Source organism: Gymnoscopelus braueri (genome assembly GCF_963280865.1).
Source record: "Gymnoscopelus braueri genome assembly, chromosome: 23".
NCBI classification, from domain to species: Eukaryota; Metazoa; Chordata; class Actinopteri; order Myctophiformes; family Myctophidae; genus Gymnoscopelus; species Gymnoscopelus braueri.
The window spans coordinates 10,620,688-10,643,187 of NC_137625.1; the positions used below are offsets into that span (position 1 = coordinate 10,620,688).

The 22,500-nt window shown below is 42.2% G+C and overlaps 1 protein-coding gene across 1 annotated transcript in view; it reads right to left on the reverse strand.

Moving 5' to 3' along the window:
* ano2b (anoctamin 2b) overlaps positions 1 to 22,500 on the reverse strand; it is a 115,272-nt gene that overhangs the window by 2,722 nt on the left and 90,050 nt on the right. The window contains 3 exon segments of the mRNA XM_080420624.1: positions 9,575 to 9,753; positions 12,533 to 12,585; positions 13,178 to 13,330. Coding sequence (XP_080276750.1) covers positions 9,575 to 9,753; positions 12,533 to 12,585; positions 13,178 to 13,330 — 385 coding nt within the window.

The window sequence follows — 22,500 nt, forward strand, 5'->3', positions numbered from 1 at the left end:
TCTCCAAATCCTACAGATTACACAGATTGCCATCTGCGTAATCTGTCATCTCCACCTCAAGTTTTATGTGACACCGACCCTCGCTAATTGCTAAACTGTCTGAGTAAAGAGTTTACCCTATTGACCAGGGGGGTCCACTCATAATTCCGAAATCCTATTATTCCGACAATTAGGTTAGTGTGAGGTTAGGGAATGGTTTGGGTTGGACTTCAGTGCTAAGCCTTTTTAGAAAGGGCATCCTTTCAGAAAAAGGCAGAGCAAGGAATTTTTGCTCACGCCATCTTGTTTTTGAAAGAAAGTCTTTTTGGGATCCTGTTACTCTTTAATTTTAAGGTCCTTATAATTTTACATTCTGTTTAACTAAGTCTTTAATCTAAATTCCAAATCTTTGCCCTAAGTTCTTTTTGGCTGTTTAGCCTTTCCTAGAGCTTTTTTAAAAAAAGGGGGAAGGATTCCCAATTAGGGTTAACCATTTTCCCTTTCTTTAAGGTTTAGGTTTTTACGCATGTTTACAAACTATAAAATAAAATTGCCAGTGAACTTTGTGAGAAATGTTCACTGTTTCAGTGTTCACAAAGCAGCCGTGGTTGTGCAACTGGATGCTGCGACTTGATAGGTTAGGGATAGGGTTAGTTATAATGGGGACAGTCATAACTTAATTTGGACCACCATAGTGTAGAGATACAGAAGGGAACAACATGCAACAGGGGTCTGCAGACGGAACCAACTCTGGAACACTGACAACTACATGGTCAAAGCATTATCCGGTCAGAAACCGTCCCACCAAAGAGATAAACACATTTCTCATCTCAAATAAACAAGACACAATCTAAAACCACATGTTGGTCTATTTCTACCAATGACATCTAATATGGTTAAAATGAGGACAGAGAGAGGGACCTATATGCTGTTTACTTTTTGTGGGTTTGACAGAACACAACCACATGAGGGTTTTATTGTCTCACACACACACACACACACACACACACACACGCACCCACGCACGTGCGCACACACACAAACACACACACACACACACACACACACACGCACACACGCACACACGCACCCACACACACACACGCACACACACACACACACACACACACACACACACACACACACACACACACCACACACACACACACACACACACACACGTGCACACATATAGTTTGCTACACGTACACAATGCCCCAACTCCCACTATAAGCAGCTGTACTGTATGTCTGTTATTGTCATCAGGGTCAGGTCATTGAATCATCTAAATCCAGACGGCCAAACAAGCCAGTACACAGCAAAATCCCCAATGTGTCCATTTAGGCATTTGGGTCAGTTTTAAACCCGTAGAGTTAAATTAACACTGAGCTTTCGTTTCCTATGTGTTCCCATTAAAGTCAAGGCTCTAACTAATTGATGACACCATACACTGCTGTAGTCAAAGTTGACTGGACTGAACCGAACAGACCATTCGCTGTCAAATAATCATCATTGATAGAGTACAACATGGAATCAAGCCCTGGTTGAGTAAGTATCATTGTCTCCCATGAGTCTAGTATGGAACATTGCCTTCCATTGCCATGAGTCATTGAATGTCCTTGTTTCTACTCCACGGAAAGAGGCAGATCTTGCTTTCCCAGAACATCCTACTATAAATGCGTGAAATCTATGTCCGTCAGTCTGTGTGTGTGTGTGGGCGCCTGCCTGTAGTTCACATATCTTGATTGTCTGACCGACTGACTTCAAACACTGACGACCTGTGGGAGTCCCGTGCCCAGCGTCGATGTCGGCCGGGCAGGTAGTTGTCCGGAACCGCCGATCTGACTTATACGCCCATATATAGGACATCTGGTTGTCCAGATCTGCATCTGACGGCAATGCTCATACTGTATATGGGCATGCCCGTATGGGACCAACTGACTTAAAACTCCCTCGGGTGCGTGTGCACCCGAGGGAGTGCGGTGCCCGCCGTCGAGTTGGTTGGACAGGCGGTTGTCCAGAACCGAAAATAGGCATATCAGTGGGCAATGGGCATATATGCAGATCCGGGTGTCCAGAACCGCTGATTGACCGATATGCCCATGTATGGGCATACCCATATAAGGGATCAATTGACTTAAAACTCGGCATGCCAGCAGATCCAACAGAACATAATAAAACATGGGACCAACCCGTACAGGTCTGAGGTATTATCTTGGGTCTTTGGTTCAGGTGGACCTGTGAAGACTTCTACATCAGAATCCTTCAGTAATGTTCTCTCTTTGTAATGGGCATCTCTCATTCTCTGTTTTTTTTCCTTTCTCTTTAATATCTCTACATGCAAGAACTCTAGCTGTCGCTACCACCTCTGCGCCCCTACGGTTCCATCTCTCCTATAAGTCATTGATACAAGCATATAAGAATAGAAAGGAGTTAGGCCTTGTTTTACCATAATGCCACTCTCAGTCGGTCCAATTAAAATAGGCTGTCACATGAGCTTAGTCGAGCTTGAGCGCATCGTTTCATGTGTACACAGATTTACGTATGGTTAAGGCTTGTAAAGTTCTTTCAAAAGACAAGCTTACAAACTTCACAAGCTTGTAGGCTGGGTGGCCTCCCCAGGGCTGTGCTAAGTTGTGGGTTGCAGCCATCAGGACCTTGAGGAAGCTACAGGGGGGAAATATCATTTCTATGACATACAGCACGGTTCAACTTTTCACATTTGATTTGTGACACCCCCTATATAGGCAGAAATTAAAGCACTTTTGGAGGTGCACTCTATAGAGGCCTCTCAACGTGACAAAAATTTGGTGTTGATTGAACGTTGCGGTCATGATGGTGTTTTTTGTAAGAAATAGACCCCGGCCACTACTTTTGGAAGAAATTAGACGGTATGGAATACGGAGAATTTGAATGCTTGAGAAAAAGAATGCTTGAGAAATGTGGTGCAAATCGGTGTTTTCTGTTTCTGAGATTAGCTCCAAACTCCCACACAGACACACATGCACACACGTGCACGTGCATGTGCACCTGCACACACGCACACACACAAAAAGGGCAAAAACATCAGCCTGGCGAAGATAATTAACCATTAAATCATTATAATAAAGTTTCCAGTTATAATAAAAAAGTTTTCCTTATAATAAAGTTTCCAGAGATAAGTGTGTTTGTACTGAAGCCTAGACTACTGTTTGGACACAGTACTGCTTAAGGATCTTATCACCTCAGCTAAGCTAATAAAGGACAGATCACATGACAGTCAGTTGACAACCCCTTTAGAACTCTGGAATTGTTTCAGACATGTATACAGTACTGTACATACAGTATACTGTAGGCTACATGATGCCAAGCACATCAAGATTAACTCAATTTGGAGACAGAAAGATTGAATCTATTAGCAGCATAGCTGAGTGAGCCTACTGTAATTAGAGTTTAACTGAGGCATTCTATGCTGGGGTATATTGTTACAGAACCCAATAATTAATTACACTTTTGGGGTCTTGCAAAGGTGCATTTGGTGCATGACCTTCAAGAGTTAAAGGCCAAAACATATAGCAGCCTACTATAGCGCCACCATGAGGCTGATTTGAAAAGTGTGGGGAGTGTTCAAGTTTAACTCTGATTGCTCTAGCTCTAGCCATTGAAAATGGCTTGTCGCTTTGTCGCTGCTACAGTAGTGTGAACCCAGCATAAGGCTATCACCTCCTAAATGTTTCTATTATCTGGCACAAGCCACCACTTAAAATAAAGACAGGCTAGGCTTTGAATTTCTGCTTTGAAATATGTTCATAAACAATTCTGTAATCGTCACTGTATGTTAGTTGTTAAAATTTAATGGCAACCACTTTCAATGCGATACATCCTGGTCTAACTGTAAATGGGGTCACAAAAATGTGCTAAGCTGACACGAGAGCCAGGGATAAAGCTATGAACCATAAAAAGACAGAGTAAGCTCATTATATCCACTTAGATAAGCAAAATTCTTCTCATGTAAAAATAGATTAAGAGGCCTAACTGATTTGGCATCTGATTTCTTGACTGCTCACCAAGTACTTGAGTGACAGTGGATGATTTGAGAGCCAGCAAAAGATAAGGAGTGTGTGTGTGTGTGTGTGTGTGTGTGTGTGTGTGTGTGTGTGTGTGTGTGTGTGTGTGTGTGTGTGTGTGTGTGTGTGTGCGTGTGCGTGCGAGTGCGTGTGTGCGTGCGTGTGGTGTCTTATTCCATGTCCTTATACAGTCATGTGTGAGGAATGTTCTGTGAGAGAGTTTGCTCTCATCCATCCTTTCGCTCTCACCAATACTTTGGTCTCTGTGACTCTAGGATGCTCTCTCTCTCTCTCGCTCTTCTTGCATCATGTTAATTTCTTGTTTTGTCTACAAAATTGCCGTATCCATCCTTCCTTGGTCTCCGGTTTGACTGATGTTTTCATACTTGCACATGAACGCACGCAACAATCTGCTTCCTTCTTGCTTTCTATGTTGTCTTTCTCACTTTGTGATATTAATATTGCTGCGATGCACACACACACACTCTGTCATGCTTACATTGCTCACCCTGATTCACACTTAGAAGATCGCTCTGGATAAGAGTGTCCGCTAAATGCCTAAATTGTAAACTGTTTATATGCTGTATTCCCTCAATCTCTGTACCCGTGCTGTGTGGTCATGCTTTTATGCTAGAGTGGTGTGGCGCGCACGTGTGCGTGTGTGTGTGTGTGTGTGTGTGAAATTTCTTGTTGCCAATATAATGCCTCATGGGAACCAGTCACGAAATTCACAAACAAACAAGGGTCACATAATTCCCATCCCAAAACAGATGCACGCACGCAGGCACGCACCAACACACACACACACACACACACGCACACGCACACGCACACGCACACACACACACACACACACACACACACACAGCCAACGAGTTATGATTCTTCTCAGGTAACAATAACAATACACAGAACCATTATATTCTCACTCTAGATTAGACTAACAGAGAGGAGAGTTACTTCTGAGGGTGATATCTTAGTCTCATCCCTGACAAAATGTCAGAGGTTCAAGCACGGCCATCCACGAGCTGATCCACATCATTACAGGCTTAAATTGTACATATTTTTTATGTTGTACATATTTTTTATTTTTCATAACAGTAACCTGTAAGCTTATTGTATGACGTTCTGTATAGTAGTGTGTATATCTGTTTGTCTCTTATATGTCATCATGATTTGTGTGCGTGGGGATCTCATTTTAAACAAGCTTAGTGCTTAATGAGTCTTCCAGTTTAGTAGACCTTGTATTGTGAATTTGCACTTCCATGTACTGTTGTTCTCATGTCTTACTAAATAAAGTACAATCAATCAATCAATCAGGTGTTGAAATACGGAATCGTCCCTTATTTGGAAACTAACATACGTGTCGCTTATTGAACTGATAAGGGTCACACTTTGTTCCTGATGTTTGGGAATCAATCAATAACATACTGTACATTTTACAAGTTCAAACAGCTCATATACATACATATACTATGATACAGGTTGTTAATATAATACACAAAAACTGTACATAATATATACAGTGAGACTTTTATTTTTCAGGTAGTTGGCAACCCTACACAACGCGTACCAATAAAGGGAAGGTCAGAAACGGTTACTTTTCCTGGAAAAATGTCTGCAGCAATTTTATCGGATTCATGTGTTGAAGTAAGGTGAATCAATCATTACCTGCTAGTCTGTACAGACCTTGTTCATAAAGAATGGCTGGAGATATTATCAGCTCCATATGGAGAATTGTCGAGCCATGTTGTCCTCCTCTGGCAAGTCAAGACCGGGTCAACATTTTCTTTTATATTTTTTAAAATATTTTTTAGCATATCAAGGTGTATATTCATGATTTCACCTATTAGCCATCGCACAGTGTGACATCTAGTCCAATTAACATCTATGACAGCCACAATTGTGCAGCGCTTTGACACCCTGCACTCACTGATCTACCTCCTACATCCATCCATATGTTCTTTATTACTTCCCTCAGTCAGGAAGAACTGAGTGTGTGTGTGTGTGTGTGTGTGTGTGTGTGTGTGTGTGTGTGTGTGTGTGTGTGTGTGTGTGTGTGTGTGTGTGTGTGTGTGTGTGTGTGTGTGTGTGTGTGTGTGTGTGTGTGTGTGTGTGTCTGTGTTTCACAAATTAACTTCCAAAGGAACCAAAGTGTGTAAAAGACTCAGAGACCACTGGGTAGTGAGATTAGCCAATCATTAGGCACCGCACCGCGCAAGTTGAACAATATTTCAACGCTCTGCAACCAGATAATGGATGCCGTGGTAGACACACAGCCCCTTTAGCTCTGATTGGCTCTGAAACAGATTGGTTAATTGTTTTTCAACTTTTCCAAAGGTCTCTGTTTTGCTCATGCTTCAGTTTGTGTAAGTAATAGTGAATTTGGTGTTCTGATTATGTTTAGTTGCTGAGGTGATTTTCGTATAAGTTATTTATTATATAGTTGTAAGTTTAACAGTAATTCAACAGCTAGTTGGATTAAATGAGAATGTTTATTAAAAATCTATTATTGTTCATAATAAGCCATTAAATCGATTAGTTTGATTAACCCGTAAATTGCTTACAGTAATTGTGCCTGTACATTTGTATCTGTAATAATACATTATTCAAAGCCATTCCTCCCTCCGTGTCCTGATTAGACACTGATTAGATACTTTGCTATTTATCAAGAGCTTCAATGCACAAAGACATTAACTGAACCAAGATTAACTGGGAGCATCACAATCAAACAGGCATCAGGGAAAAATGTATAAGTTCCACTGAACTGATTAGTACTGAACCGAAATGAACCCATCAGAAGTCAAATCAAATGAGCTGAACTGTGTGCAGAGAGCGACAACAAGCCAAAAGAAACACAACAGCGAATCATATACAGGATGTGCTGTGAGAGGAAACCGCCTATCAGAAAACACTTCCTGGTTATTGCAGCCTATCACATCCCTCCATGGCCCTCCTTTGGGTTGACTTGTCTCGAGATGATGGCCAAGTTCCTGTCAGCTCAGAGATTGAGCATTGCGCAACATGAAACAGCTGTTTTACAAGGTTCTCACATAGTAAAATGCTCGGTGTTCATTTGAGGATTTTATTGTGCAGACACCACGAACACGAACCAATGGTTTTCAAACCAATCTGCTGTGTTTAGTCTCTCTCAGCCTAACACCTAAGCTCATTAAAACTATTGGGGTCTAGTTTGAGGGCAGTAAACTGGCACACTTGGCTTATAACAATCTAGCGAAGGGGTTCCTAAATGTTTTCATCTTGACACCCAAAAGAGAAATCTGGAGTCTTCCTGCGACCAACATTTACAAAAAGTACAATATCAATTAACCAGTTGAATGATTAATTAACCAGTCAATCAATCAATCAATCAATCAATCAATCAATCAATCAATCAATCAATCAATCAATCAATCAATCAATCAATCAATCAATCAATCAATCAATCAATCAATCAATCAATCAATCAATCAATCAATCACTCTCTCTGTTGTTCCACACGCTTCCTCCTCCACTCTACCCTCTCTCCATCCATCCCTCTGCAATCTCACACTCTTTGGATCTCTGACCTAACCCTACATGACCTGGTTGCTGGTCCATAGACACACAGCTCCACAGCTTCATTCTCAACTCATTTTACACTCTTTCATTTCCCTGATCACTGCTTTTCTAAAATCTGCTCTCCATCCATCTCGAACGCCCATCAATCCATCTATCCCTCCCTCCCACCCGAGAGGCCCTTCACACATCCACCCACACACCCCGGTCTCCCGTCTTCCTTCACCCAAACATCCTCATGCATCCAGAGGAAAGACCGAAGGAGGGAAAGACAATCGAAGAGAGAGACGGAAAAAAACAGCAACGGATGGATGGATGAACTGTGCTCCCTGGAGCATCTCACTTCCCTCGAATACACCCTCGAATACACCCTCTCATTTCACGCACGCACGCACGCACGCACGCACGCACGCACGCACGCACGCACGCACGCACGCACGCACGCACGCACGCACGCACGCACGCACGCACAAATGTAACCATGCTTATGTTTGTACACTCTCTGAGTTACAAACGGATATATTAGCACTTGAGGATTCTAATGTGTACAATGACTCTACTTAGAATAGCCCACACCGGATTTCACGCTTATGAGCAATTTAGTGTCGTGTGGGTGTGTCATATTTCGGATGTGGCGCGCCACATTATATCCTTGCTGTCGGGCAGAAACCTTGTATCTCCATGTGTTTTCGTCAATTACTTACGGCCTACTTCATCATACAGGAGTGTCGCACGAAAGTAGTGAAAATAGCTGATCGACAAGCTCACAACAGCTCATTATCATAATATCAAAAAACAATGGTTTCGGACATACAAGGTTTCCACCTGACAACAACGATGTGTACCATCACAAAGGACGCTTTCTGCCGCTGTGGCTTTGTCCCATCTTATGCAACGCGGAGGGAGCCTAGGCTAACTGTGGGCGCCGGCATCTGTGACCTTTGCAACTACAACTGCTTTATTGATGTTACGAGAGAGTCACTTGCCACTGGTATGTGAAGGAAAAGCAGTAAATAGTTTGTGAGATACAGTGGTTCAGTGTTTGAATGGGGCCTGGCGAAGGAGAAACAGGCTGTATGTATGTATGTGCATGCGTGCGTGTGTGTGCGTGTGTGTGTGTGTGTGTGTGTGTGCGTGTAGTGATTGAGTGAGAGATAAAAACTAAGAAGCGTAATATATCGTTGCTGTCGGGCGCAAACCTGTCCAAACTGGTCCCTTTTTTATTAATATTTTTTAAACATTTTAAAATAGTGAAGCTCACAACGTGTCGCATTGGCGACTCGTTGTGAGCTTGTAGATCGTCTATTTTCACTACTTTTGTGCGACACTCTATGTTGAAGTAGGGTGTTAACGAAAAAACTGTAAGAGATACGTGGTTTCTGCCCGACAGCAACGATATTTAACTATGGTGTGTGCACGTGTGTGTGACGTGTGTGTGTGTGTGTGTGTGTGTGCGTGCGTGTGCGTGTGCGTGTGTGTGTGTGTGTGTGCGTGTGCATGTGCGTGTGCGTGCGCGTGCGTGTGTAAGATAGAGAGAGAGAGAGAACGAGAGACTGTGAGGGTTCAACAGTTGTAGAGAACACATAATGTGGTCCCTGTCACGCAATAATGACACCAGTGGATGTATGTACCACATGGATATCATTGATAACACCGCTGCCTCTCTGTACAGTATATCTGTGACTTCCACTATGTACTGTACAAATCAATCACATTTTTGCTATTGATATTTGCTATTGATATTAGTACTAAATATTGTTTATTGCGTGAAACATTTCTATTTCAAGGTAAACACTTTTTTTTCTTTTTTTCTTTTCCATATATACTATTAATATTAATTATTAATGATAAAATTAACATTAATATTAACATTAATATTATTTTACTTCATTGACCGGGGTCCCTTTGGGGTCTCTGCTAAGTCCCCTCCTTTTTTCCTTGTACACCGTGATGTGATATGATGTCACCGTGTATGTTTTGTGTGAGTATACCTGCAGACCGTGACGTCACCGTGCTGATAGGAGTGTGGCACAGTGCCCGGCTTGAAGTTGGACACGTTGAAGTAGGAGAGGGTGTGGTCAATGAAGCCGTGCATGGTGCCAGTCTGACTGTACATGTACTGATAGACCAGCCGAGGAATGAAGTCTGACGTGAAGGAGATCACAAAGGCCTGGAGAGAGAGAGGGGGGAGAAGAGAGAAAGAGAGAGAGAGACAGAGAGAGAGAGAGAGAGAGAGCAGATGTGAATAAGGAGCATCACTTGTTTTCAATTGTGTAAACACCACTAGCACAGTAATTACTGTTGTTTATTTTCTCTAGTTCTTCATAAGTCTACTCAGATTTTGAATAAAATGTAATGGTATTTAGCTGGCTGGCTAGGGAGAAAAAACGGTATCACACACAATTACACACACGCTCACATGCATACACATGTATACTTACAGTCAGGGACATTAAACAGTAAAACTGCTATGTAAGTTTATTAGCAATACAGCATGAAAAGCCACACAAAAACCCTGGGAACACAAACGGGTGAAACCCTGAACTATGGCCTTCTTTGGTGTTTCAGACATCCTCCCATCCACTCATAAGGTCATGACAGATTAGAACCCGAGCTGAACACAGAGTTATGGACTTCATGATAAATTACATCAATGTTTGTCATGGATTATCTGGAAGGCGCACACATATACACACAGGAATGCACTTGCATGCATACACATACAGCACACATACAGACGCACGCAGACGTGCATGGATTATATGAAGAGGCACGGACACAGAGAGAGAGATAAAAACAAACACGGTATACTGTAGACGTAATGAAAGTAGGATTATATGATGAAGTGTATCAACAGGGCGGCTCTGATCCTTTACGGAGTAAGGGTGAGTTCCCCGGGGTGTTCTTTGACCATTGACCTGTACTGTATCTCTGTCTCTATCATCTCTCAGGCTGCATCAGTGATAGACTTTTGTTGTCATAGCTTATTTTTTCTCAGCGTTTTGTTGCTGTTATTGGCTCCCAGCAGCGATGAGAGTAACAAGTAACTAGTGCGTTCCCAAGGCATCTACCGAACACTGAGGTACAATAACTAGTGTGATTCCGTAACTAGTGCGTTCCCACAGCATGTACTGGACACTGGGAGGTAACTAGTGTGTTCCCACAGCATGTACTGGACACTGAGAGGTGAAAAGAGGTGCAGTTGTGGCTGTGGTGGTGTCTCTCCAATTCTTTAGTAAACAGAAAATTCATTTTCAGTTCAGGACACCAATTTTATCCAATCAGAGACAAGAGTTCCAATTTTGTCAGCTCTTTCTTTGTTTAATCACTTCCAAATTTCAATAGTTTACCCTGTATCCTGTATGGGTTCTCTCTCCTGATTGGACAGCTATGACACTGATGCCCACTGTTCATTGGACCTTGCATGGTTTTAGTGGGGTTGAGGGTTAGGGTTGGAGAAGGTTGACAGAATATGATTGTGCCCATTTGATTGGTCTGAGGCACGGCATAAAGCCCTTAGTGGCATTGACTCCTGACAGAGCCTTCTCTCCGATGTCTCCAGTACGCTGCGTGTGGTGTGAACCTAGACCATCTGGACGTCATTTTCCTGCTTCATATGATAACCCTGCCATGGTGAGATGACTGATGTCCAGAGAATCAGCTCCAGTCATCACAATAGAATTATGTTGGGAAATTCCCTCGGTATTAATAATGAATGAGATGTTGGCTCACAGGACTCCTGCAGTACCAACTGGTCTGGCCAATATGTATATCGGTCTTTATTTCACTTTTCAGCATTGGCATATGCAGCCAATGTGTCCCTATGTTTAACCAATTTCAACCTGGCATCCCTATTTTGGGAATGTCATTATACACTGTAGGATAATTGGAAAATAGCAGATTGGCGATTATTTAAAATTATTTAAATCAATTATATTATTATATAGGGCTTAAAGTTGTACAATGCAGAATCACAAATAACGATTTTTAGCAACCTCTGCTGGTCACTACCGTCACTGCATACAATTTCCGTAGTCCTCGATTACCCAGAATTCCATTCGTTTTCACCGGAAGCCGGAAGCGTTTCAAAAAGCGATCTTTTAATTGTTTTATACTATCTACGGATCGTTTCTCTTAGCCAGTGGAGCATTAGTTACCATGAGCTGTGCTTTCTTTTTCTGTTCTTTTTCGATCTTCCAATCCTACATTCTCTTAAAATCAGCGTGAGGTTCCTTTTTGTTATTAGCGCGTTAGTTCCTGGCCAAACAGGAAACCGTTGCGGTAGTTCCTGGCCGACGTCATGACGTCGGCCAGGACGTCGGCCACGACGTCATGACGTTGGCCAGGAACGTCATTTTCCCGGGAAAGTCCCCCCCGTACACGTTCAATAGAAAATATATAAATAAAAGGCTTCCGGGGGTGAAATTCATGGAGTGGGTGTTGTGAAACTTTTGCCACTCACAAAAGATATACAATTTAACTTTAGTTTTGTTGAAAACGTTACCTAGTATGCCTTTAATATATACTCAATGTGTGTTTATCATTATGTGTTTGCTTAACTTTTAATATTCTCAAATAGAAACTTTGATTAAATCTAAGTTTTCCAAATCAACTTCAAGATTTAGCAATCTGTCGTCGGCCACACCTGTTACCGACAACTGTGTGTAACGCATTCATTTCCATTGCACTGTTAAATGGACGCTATTGTGCGCAGCAGAAGTGTGTTTTCTCACAGAGGAATAAGTGCATTCTGCTGTGCATTGAGTCAAAGTGCAACAGGTTTACGTATGGACGTGTTTGGCAGAACACGTACTGTATGCTATGCTGTGCATGGTGGACGTACAGTAATCTCTTGAGCGCCGTGTAAACCCTGGGAGGACAGATTGATGGAACTTACATAGTTACATTACACAGATACATTACAGAGAAAACACTGTCTTGATACTTACATTAATAATGACAGAGAATTTTCCCATTCCGCTCAGTATGTTGTACCATATACCTATAGAAGGAGAGAGAGAGAGAGAGAGAGAGAGAGAGAGAGAGAGAGAGAGAGAGAGAGAGAGAGAGAGTCAGAGAGAGTTGTTTCCACTACCAGGTCTCCACATGATTTCAGTTAGGCTTTAGACTATCCATTATAGCAACTAATACTGTCAATCAAAATAATAGATCATTAAATTTATTTGATGGTTCAGAAACAAATGTGGATTTAGATCATCGTGTGTGTGTGTGTGTGTGTGTGTGTGTGTGTGCGTGCGTGCGTGTGTGTGCGTGCGTGCGTGCCTGCGTGCGTGCGTGCGTGTTGGAGTTATGCCTGACTTATACTTAGTTACAAGCTGGCGTCGTGCTCCCAAAATAGCTGATCTACAAGCTCACAATGCCTCGCACTGCGATGTGTAGTGAGCTATTTTCGGCTTTAGGGTTAGGGTTGAAAATGGTAAAAGATTTATTTATGACTTTCATGAAGTCACCGTCATAAAATGTTTATGTCCTCACAAGTATAAGTAAAGTAATACAACTGTGTGTGTGCGTGTGCGTGTGCGCGTGCGTGCACGTGCGCTTGTGTTTCTCTTTCTGTCAGGTGCTCAGCCTACCAATATCTTTGGCCCGTACGGCCACGGGCCTGCGCAGCTCCGTGACAAATTTCTTGGCGTCCAGTCTGATCTCGATGACGTTGTTGAGCAGAGCAAAGAGAGGAGCCAGCGGAAAGGATGCCACGAACAGAGACACGAAGCCAAACTGGATGACTAGACAGAGAGAGGAAAGAACCATAATCAGGCTGAATCAACAGCAGCAATTTTTCACGGTGGCATTAGGGGCACAGACGCATTACAACCGACATCGTGACACACACGTGGTTCAAGTTTATTAGGATCTAACATACAGACACACACACACACACACACACACACACACACACACACACACACAAACACACACACACACACACACACACACACACACACACACACATACACAGTGGTAGTACTCAGATTTTTCTAATCTTTACTTGAGTAATAAAAGTGCAAGTGTTGGCATCAAAATATACTTAATGGTACCAAACGTAAAAGTGCTTATTATGTGAAATGGACCATTCTGCATAATAATAATATATTATTATTAGAAATGTGTTTATCACTTTAATGTTGCAGCTGGTAAAGCTGGGGCTTACTTTATGTGCTGCTGGGTAGCTTAACCTTTGATAATACTAATATCATAATTTATCACTTAATGTATGTTTTGTATTAATAATCTGAATCTGCAAAGTAACAACAATCTAAAAGCTATCAAACAACTGTAGTAGAGTAAATGGTACAGATGTAGATGTGGTTTAGATGTAATGGGGTAGAATAATAAAGTATACAAAACTGGAAATACTCAAGTAAAGTAAAGCCCACATGCGTACACACATTCCTGCTGTCATGAGACCAACAGACAAGATATGACATTTTTAAATGAGTGACTTCCTCTGCATTGTCCAGACAATTTACAGTCAATTTACAAGAGCCAATTTATCGTTATTCAAAAAACAAGAATCTTACACAACCAAATCCAGCGTATCCATGAACACATGGCTCTTTCATCATCTATCTACGAATTCCCGCTTTTAAAAAGTGCTGACACCGTGAAGATTTCATGATGTCACTATAAACGGCCGATCTCACTTATCAAGAAGTAGGAGTCGTCTCAAATGAGATAAAAATGCTTAAATGAGGCTTATTTGGTCGTCTGAGCTTTGTTTGTTTGAGCCTTAAGCAGAGGCACCACAGCAAGTCCTCCCTGAATGGACCCCTATGTTCCTGCTGAATTAGATAAGACTTCTCAAGGACTTCAGAAGCTCTTAATCTATGAGTGCTCATGAAGTTTACTCTTATCTACAGTAAGGTGATGTCTCTATGTGGGGTGGTGTGACTACAGGGGAAAATGTATTACTGTCTGCAAAATACCTGCCCTGCTAATGGTAGATTACTGTATGTGCTGTACTGCATGGTGCAGATACCAAAGAGAATTTGATTTAACAGGTTGCAGGACAGATAGATAGATGTACTGTGGCAAGTACAGTAGAAGTAAAAGTGAAAATACTCATCTCAAAATACTAATCAATCTTTACTCAACTTCAAGTATAAAACATGCTCTTAAATAGACTTAAATGACATTTATAATAAAAAAAAATCTAACAATGCACTCTGTTGTTTGTTGCCGTCTGATAAGTTTAGTGGATGAGAGAACACACCTCAAATCACCTTCCTGTTTTTGAAGACTATAAAACTGACACTTCAAACTATGTAGATCAAACTATGTAGATCAATTAACAAAATACGATATTACATTAGATGACATTGAGCACAATGAACATTTACTTGATTCTCTTATGAGTCTGAGCAAAACATATTTGCTCAAGCCAGCTTCAACAGAGCTAGGACCATCACCACACAGTTGAGTTAGTGGGTTTGGGGCCCCCTAATGGGTCTTTGAGGGGGTTCCAGGGGTCCCCAGCAAATGTAGTTAACATACTGTAGCATCAAAATCTGTGAAGCCAGTTTAAACCTATATACACCGGCTATTTGAAAATAGCTGATCTACAAGCTCAAAACACGTCACGCTGTGAGCTTGTCCCTGCCCTGGCACAAAATATTTTCAGATGGGGGTCCGTGGACAAATACATAATAATTTGGGGGTCCTTGTCATGAAAAAATACTGTATAGTAGATAAATCACTGGTATTGGTTAAATCTACAAAATGTGCTTCATGTGACACCGCAAGTGCTGGAAAATTACCTTAAAGGTTCAAGCATACTACAGTGCAGTATATAAACATGTATATAAATACAGTAAATGTCAGCCACACCCAGTAGTACAGAATTTTTTATGAACGATTATGAAAACATGTGCTGTAGGCAGCAGTTCTGACAAGACGCTACTGCTGCAGCTTCCTGAGAACTAAATGGCCACAGGAGATGTCTATATAGTTATTAATGTCCCCACAAATGCCATGGGTGCCATTACTCATGACCCTTAAATAACTACTGTTCTGCTAAAAACATTATTGGACGACTTCCCTTGGGCGTATCTTACGTATGACTGGATTCACTGCTGCACCAGAAATATCTACCGGAGATACAACATTCCCATGTTTTATCTGTAAATTTGATTTGTGATCTGAAACTGGGAGAACAAATCGGATATGAGGCCCCACACATCAGACACACGGATCCAACGCGTCATGCCTACAACCCAGCCAGCCAAGACTAAGCTGTGAAGTTAATTTATTAAGAGGCACATAGAGATGGTCCCGGGGGTCGGAGTTACTCTTAACATGATAGATGCCGGGCAGGAAACTTTCAACATTGCTCTGGATAAGAGTGTCTGCTAAAAGCCTAAATTTTAATTTTAATTGTAAGAAGTATAAAATAGGGCTTAATCTAAACTTCTCTGTTGCATACTGTAACAGAGAGGTTCAGGTTTCAATTAGCGTCAATCAGGTCTCATGTGGATGGGCCCCTGGGGCCTGCATGGGCAAGACACTGAACTCTAACCTGAAAACTTGCTTTCCCTTCTGCCAATGTGTTCACAGCATCACCTCTGGCTCAGGAATGAAAGTAAATTAGGGGTCTATTCCAGAAAGAAGGATTAGCGTGTTAACTGGGATCTGTTCTGTTGAAATTTAGGGAGATCTTGGCAATCACAGGAGGTCTGTCTGTTACTGTGACATTTTAAGCCCTGAAACTAACCTGCTCGGTTTCGCAGTGGCATATGGTCATAGTATAAAGAGGGCAGTAGGCAGTAGCTACATTCACTTTTGTGAACTATGAATCGACCATGATGTGACCTTTCTAGGATATGGGCACTCCAATTATCCAGGCTTTACAGCGTGAATTAATAACTACAGTGCAATTCAATATTCTAGGCTGATACTGTATCATTTATCTCAATAATCTTCAAGTCAAGTCTCATATCTCTAATGTCACTCAAAGTGGTTTTGGAATCATAATAATCAATATAAGCATCACATCAACCACATGAACATGAACGTGCATGGTTTGGGTTTCATCAAATCTGGTTCTCCAAATTTAAATCCAATGCATGTGGAACTGTGAAATCCAGTTATGCTGCATCAGGCTCAATCAAGTCAAGACTTCAAGTTTAAGTTGAAGATATTGAGGCAGCATTCTGAAATAGACCCTGTGGTGTAAAAACAGTACTCAAAACAAGCTACTACTGCACAAAGTCTTACTCTCATTTACTGTCTATGAAGCAGCATCTTGAATGTAAGCAGCCCGTTTTCACTTAGAACACACTCAAACCTTTTAATTTAAAAGTAACTCTGAGAGTGGACAAATGGACCCATAACCAAATGGGTTACATTTGTACACTCTCAAATTAAGTACAGACCTGCAAGGGTCTATTTGGAACCCCAGCCCCTGGGACCCACTTTGAGAACCACTGACTAACAGCACCGAGTCTGACCTCAGTTTCAGGGTGAACTCTCCACTTAATCCTAAATATTTATTTTGGATTACTTACAGGAGGAAGATGTGACGCGCCGTCAAGCCTAAATTGTATTCCCTCTATTGCCATAAAACGAATACCCATAATGGATTGGGGTTCTTAAGTGGTTTTCAAATGCTGTGATCACTCTTGCAGAGAGAGAAGATTAATGGATGGTGATCTTGGATCACCATCATAGCACACAGTTAAAATAAAAGAAAACGCATTGCACAATGTGGCAATAGAGAGAAATTATGATATGAATGAATGAGTCATTTGGAGAGTTTAGGCTTCATGCCAGTAATGTGTGTGTGCGTGTGCGTGTGCGTGTGCGTGTGCGTGTGCGTGTGCGTGTGCGTGTGTGTGTGTGTGTGTGTGTGTGTGTGTGTGTTGGGGGGTGGGGGGGGGACTTAAGTCTGACTTATACTTCATCGTACAATGGTGTCACATGGCGAAGGTAACCAATCTACAAACTCACAAGCATTGTGCCCTTATAGATCAGCTATTTTTGGGGTCAAAATGGACATTAATGACATGCCCAAAATAGGGATTCCAGGTTGGAAGTACTTAATTGGTTAACATAATTTACATGGGTGAAAAGAGGACACATTAATTAACACAATTTCCATAAAACGTCTCTATCTCGGTGTGTTAATAATGAACTCAGAGTTTCTCATAAAATTGTAAATAGATTTTAGGTAAAATAAGAAAATGTGTGATAAGAATACACAAGTAAAAATATACTTGCTTAATTGCTTACTTAACAGCTTAATTGGATAACATAATTTGCGTGGGTGAAAACAGGACACCATTTCCTGTTTGTAATTGTTTATAATTGTTTACTATTTCAATAATGTTTATGTGTCTGCGTGTGTGCGTGCGTGCGTGTGTGCGTGCGTGCGTGCGTACACACCCACATCCACAACATAACTCTAACATAGCACACTGGTGATTGTTGTTGCCAAGACGGTGGAGGCCATGGCGACTGTTGCTAGGGAGACCGAGACTACAACAACAGTTGATGCTGGGGTGATTGACAGTGTAGCAGCCATAGTGGAAGCAGTGGTCACCAATGAAGTTAAGGTGGTGACAGGTCAGGTTGCTATGGAGACTGAGGTTATGGTGACAGCAGTCGTTAAAGGCACAGGTTTCTCAATGTAGGGGCCGGGGACCACCAGTGGTCCAAATGGACCCTTACGGGCCTGTAACTCTGAGGGCGTATGGAACCAAATGAACCCTTACAGGACTTTGCAGTGTAGATCGGGGGTCCGTGGCCTAAGGCATACCAAACTGGGGGTCCTTCAAATGTTTTAAGGAGGGTAGGGAGTTGCACATTTTGATGGCTGCTGGTAGGGCATTCCACATTTTGGTGGCATAATAGTAGAATGAATTCATCCCCGTGTTTGTGCCGAATCTGGAGGGAATGAGATCAGTGGAGCTCTCTCTGGTGTTGTGTTCGTGGGCGTTTCTCGCTCTTTTGAAGTAGTTTCACAGGTACATGGGCACTGGTCCCCTCAGTATCTTGAAAACCAGGCCCATTGCAAGTTGCTGTAATATGTCCTCTCCACCCTGAACCATCCCACCCTAGCATAATGAGCAGGGGTTAGCTGAGTCCTAGGTGTGAGGTCTAGTACAGTGGTTCTCAAACCTTTTCATGTCGAGGACCCCAAAATGATATCTATTTGGCCACGGACCCCCATCTCAAAATATTTTGTTCCAGGGACCCCCAGAAGCAAAGATTTGAGTTACAAATGTTTGCTTTACAAAATATATAGTCAAAGATTGGTTGCCTCGTTGCTCAGTGGTCCTTCTGGCCGATCTACACGGTCACAGCTTTTTTCTGTTCGGGCCCCACAGTGGTGGAATGAACTCCCCACTGAGGTGCTAGAGTACCATGAGGTGCATGCATAGTCAAAATTACATTGGACGAGTGCTCCAGCTACTGTCCTCAGCGCATTCCTACTGACCAACGAGGAGATCCTACCCAAAAATCCTATTCTTTGGCAGGCGTTCACTTCCAGACAGCATAAGTGGCAGGGTTTGTAACAGCGAGTACAGAGCTATAGGCATGTAGAGAACATGTGTCATGTGGCAGACGCACAGAGGCAGCAGATGACAGCAAAGAGAGGTGAAGACAGTGACATGAAATGACTCCTGTAGGTGTTGCTATGGTTGCTATGTCATGTAGAGCTGTTTATGAGAAGTCCATTAGAATGACAGGAAACTGTTGAGTGAGACAGTTCTAATAAAAGGATCAGTCAGAGGAAGGAATAATGAACTCTGAGCTTCTCATAAAGTTCTAAATAGACTGAATAGATTTTTAGGTTAAATAGGAAAATGTGCGATAGGAATACACAAGTAAAAATACATTTGCTTAATTACTTAATTAACAGCTTAATTGAATAACATAATTTGTCAATTTCCATAATATGTCTCTTTGTGTGTTATGGGCGCCAAAACTAATGGGGCTAAAATCCCTCCAGTTCTTCTTAAAGGCATTTCCCATTTCTTCCCATTTTAGAGAACATGCAGGACATCATGTGTTACACTATAGTAGAGAGAGAGAGAGAGAGAGAGAGAGAGAGAGAGAGAGAGAGCGTTGTGGCAGACGCTCAGTGCTGGGGGGAGTGTAGTGACACGGACAGTGTCACAGGAGGCTGAAGCTCCACTGACTGACACCATTGCCCTTTCCCCCCCAATCGTGTGTATATCGTGTCCATCCTCAGTCTTCAGAGCAGACAGCTGAACTGTGGAGACAAAGTTGCAGAAGGCAGGGACTCCCCAACACTGACTGTTGGTACGGTGAGGGAGGGACCTGTTTCACCGCTCTAAAGGCAGTGACACACTGGAAGCGTCACTGACACGCGTCATGCGAGTACGCTCGTTCACTGTTCGTCTATTTAATAAAAAAAATGGACAGTCAAACAAGTGACAACAAACATACATACTGTATACACACTGCAATACAAGTTTGAAATAATACTAGGTTAACTTTATGCATTGCTCCAACTCATTTTGCCGCGTGTCAACACTCCAAAATAGAGCCGAGCTCTGAAAGACGCATCGACAGCTGGTTTTGACGCACCCACTCGATGCTTCCATTGTGGTTACAGCCGTTCTAAACAATTGGCGTGTTTGATGGCGCGAGCGTCTGACGCTTTCAGTGTGTCATGTCGCAGAAATAACATCACCAGGAGATGTCATGCAGTGTGTCTTGTCTGTTGGGGTTAGAAGGCGGTCAGCTTGTGAGGTGACTGGTGAGGAAGTAGCGGGGTGCGCTTTCAATCCAGGGGGCCTTATGTTGTAATTTTGGGCCACGTAGAGCAGTGGTTCTCAAAGGGGTCTTTGCAGGGGGTCCCCAGCTAAATTAGTTAATATAGCGTCAACATTTTGTTTAACCATCTTAACCCTACATACATAATACATTGGCTATTTGAAAATAGACGATCTATAAGCTATTTTCCAAAAATCGTGAAAAGTTTTGGAAAATGTGGAACAAATCTTGTGTGGGGTTCCCTGGCACGAATATTTTCAGATGGTAGTGTGTCAAGGGACTCGGAGGATATCCATAGCACTGCTGGCAGGCGTTCACTCCCAGACAGCATAAGTGGCAGGGTTTGTAACAGCGAGGACAGAGCTATAGGCATATAGAGAACATGTGTCATGTGGCAGACGCACAGCGGCAGCAGATGACAGCAAAGAGAGGTGAAGACAGTGACATGAAATGACTCCTGTAGGTGTTGCTATGGTTGCTATGTCATGTAGAGCTGTTTATGAGAAGTCCATTAGAATGACAGGAAACTGTTGAGTGAGCCATTTCTAATAAAAAGGATTAGAGTCATACAACTCTAAATAATTGTTGAGTGAATAGATTTTTGGTTAAATAAGAAAATGTGTAATAGGAATACACAAGTAAAAATACACTTGCTTAATTACTTGATTAACAGCTTAACTGGATAACATAATTTCCGTCGGTAAAAAGACAATTTCCTGTTTATAATTGTTTATCATTTCTATAATATGGCTCTTGTTTGTGTGTTATGGGCACCATAACTAATGAGGCTAAAATAATTCCTGTTAATCTTGAAGGCATTTCCCATGTCTTCACATGAATTTTTAGAGAACATGGTATTATCTGTTAGAGCAGGACATCATGTATTATAGTATTTTAACATTCATGCTGTAGGCCTGGAATAAGTTACGGAATGTGTGTGAATGTTTGAGTCAGGGTGTCCAGACACATTTGTACGTAAACAAGCTTAAAAATATATATATACAAGATTACACGTACTGTATATAAAACCATAGAGAAATGTACAACCATAAAGTATGGAAAAATTGCTGCAGAGGAATCAAATACTTTATAGTCATCAATACCGATTATTCCAAGCAGGTTAAAACTAATCTTTGTCTCTGATGCACGTACAAAATAGCCAATATACAAGCTCACAACGCGTTGTGGAAGTGTGAATTGGGCTTTGGGTCAGTATCATTGGTGATAGGTGTAGGAGATACAAGATATGTGACAGTCCAAGTACTGGGGCAGTTTCATTTGAGCTCCTCATTGTGTTGACATGTTTTAACATGGAGCCTAATGAGGAGCTATAATCAGCATACATTAGCATATTTTCCCGCCAGGCGCCAGCAGCAGTAAATCCTTAAACCACTTTAACCCTGGCATTCCAATTTTGGGCATGTGACTATAGGTCAAAATAAAAATACAAAACTCAAACAATTTTGAAAGTCCTTTGAAACGATACAGTCTCACGAAGTGTCAGAGTAAGCTTGTAGATCGATTTTCATAATAAAGAATAAAACAAAATTGTGGTTAAGCGGTTAAGTGTTTCACAGGTTAGGTGGTTAAAAGAAATACAGTCAATGACATAATCCACCAGATTCCTTAGGGGGGGGGGGAATCCCTTTTCATGTAATCCATTGCTTCCTACCTCCCAACACCACTGCGCAAGGGACGCAAGACAGGAGAGGGACGTGAGAAACATGAGGCAGGTTCGTCTAACAGGCTTGACGTATAGCTGTGTGCTGAATAGTGGAACACAAGCCCTGTGGGAAAGGGGATTTCTAACGCACCTTTGACTGACAGCCCCATCTCCGGACGCCACCGAAAAACAAAGGGGCAACGAAGGAGTGATCGCTAGAGGGCAAGCTTAGAATAACCTCAGTAACACACCTGACCGTTGTGCGTTGGGTTTGAGACGCGCACAGACGCGCACCCGCGAGCGACCGCGTGGACGCACACGCACACAAACGGGGACACGCGTGTACAGTAGATGCATGTACGCTTGCATGCGGATGCAATCCCACCACACACATGCACGCGCATAAATACACGCACACACACACACACACACACACACACACACACACACATACACACACACACACACACACACACACACACACAAATGAAT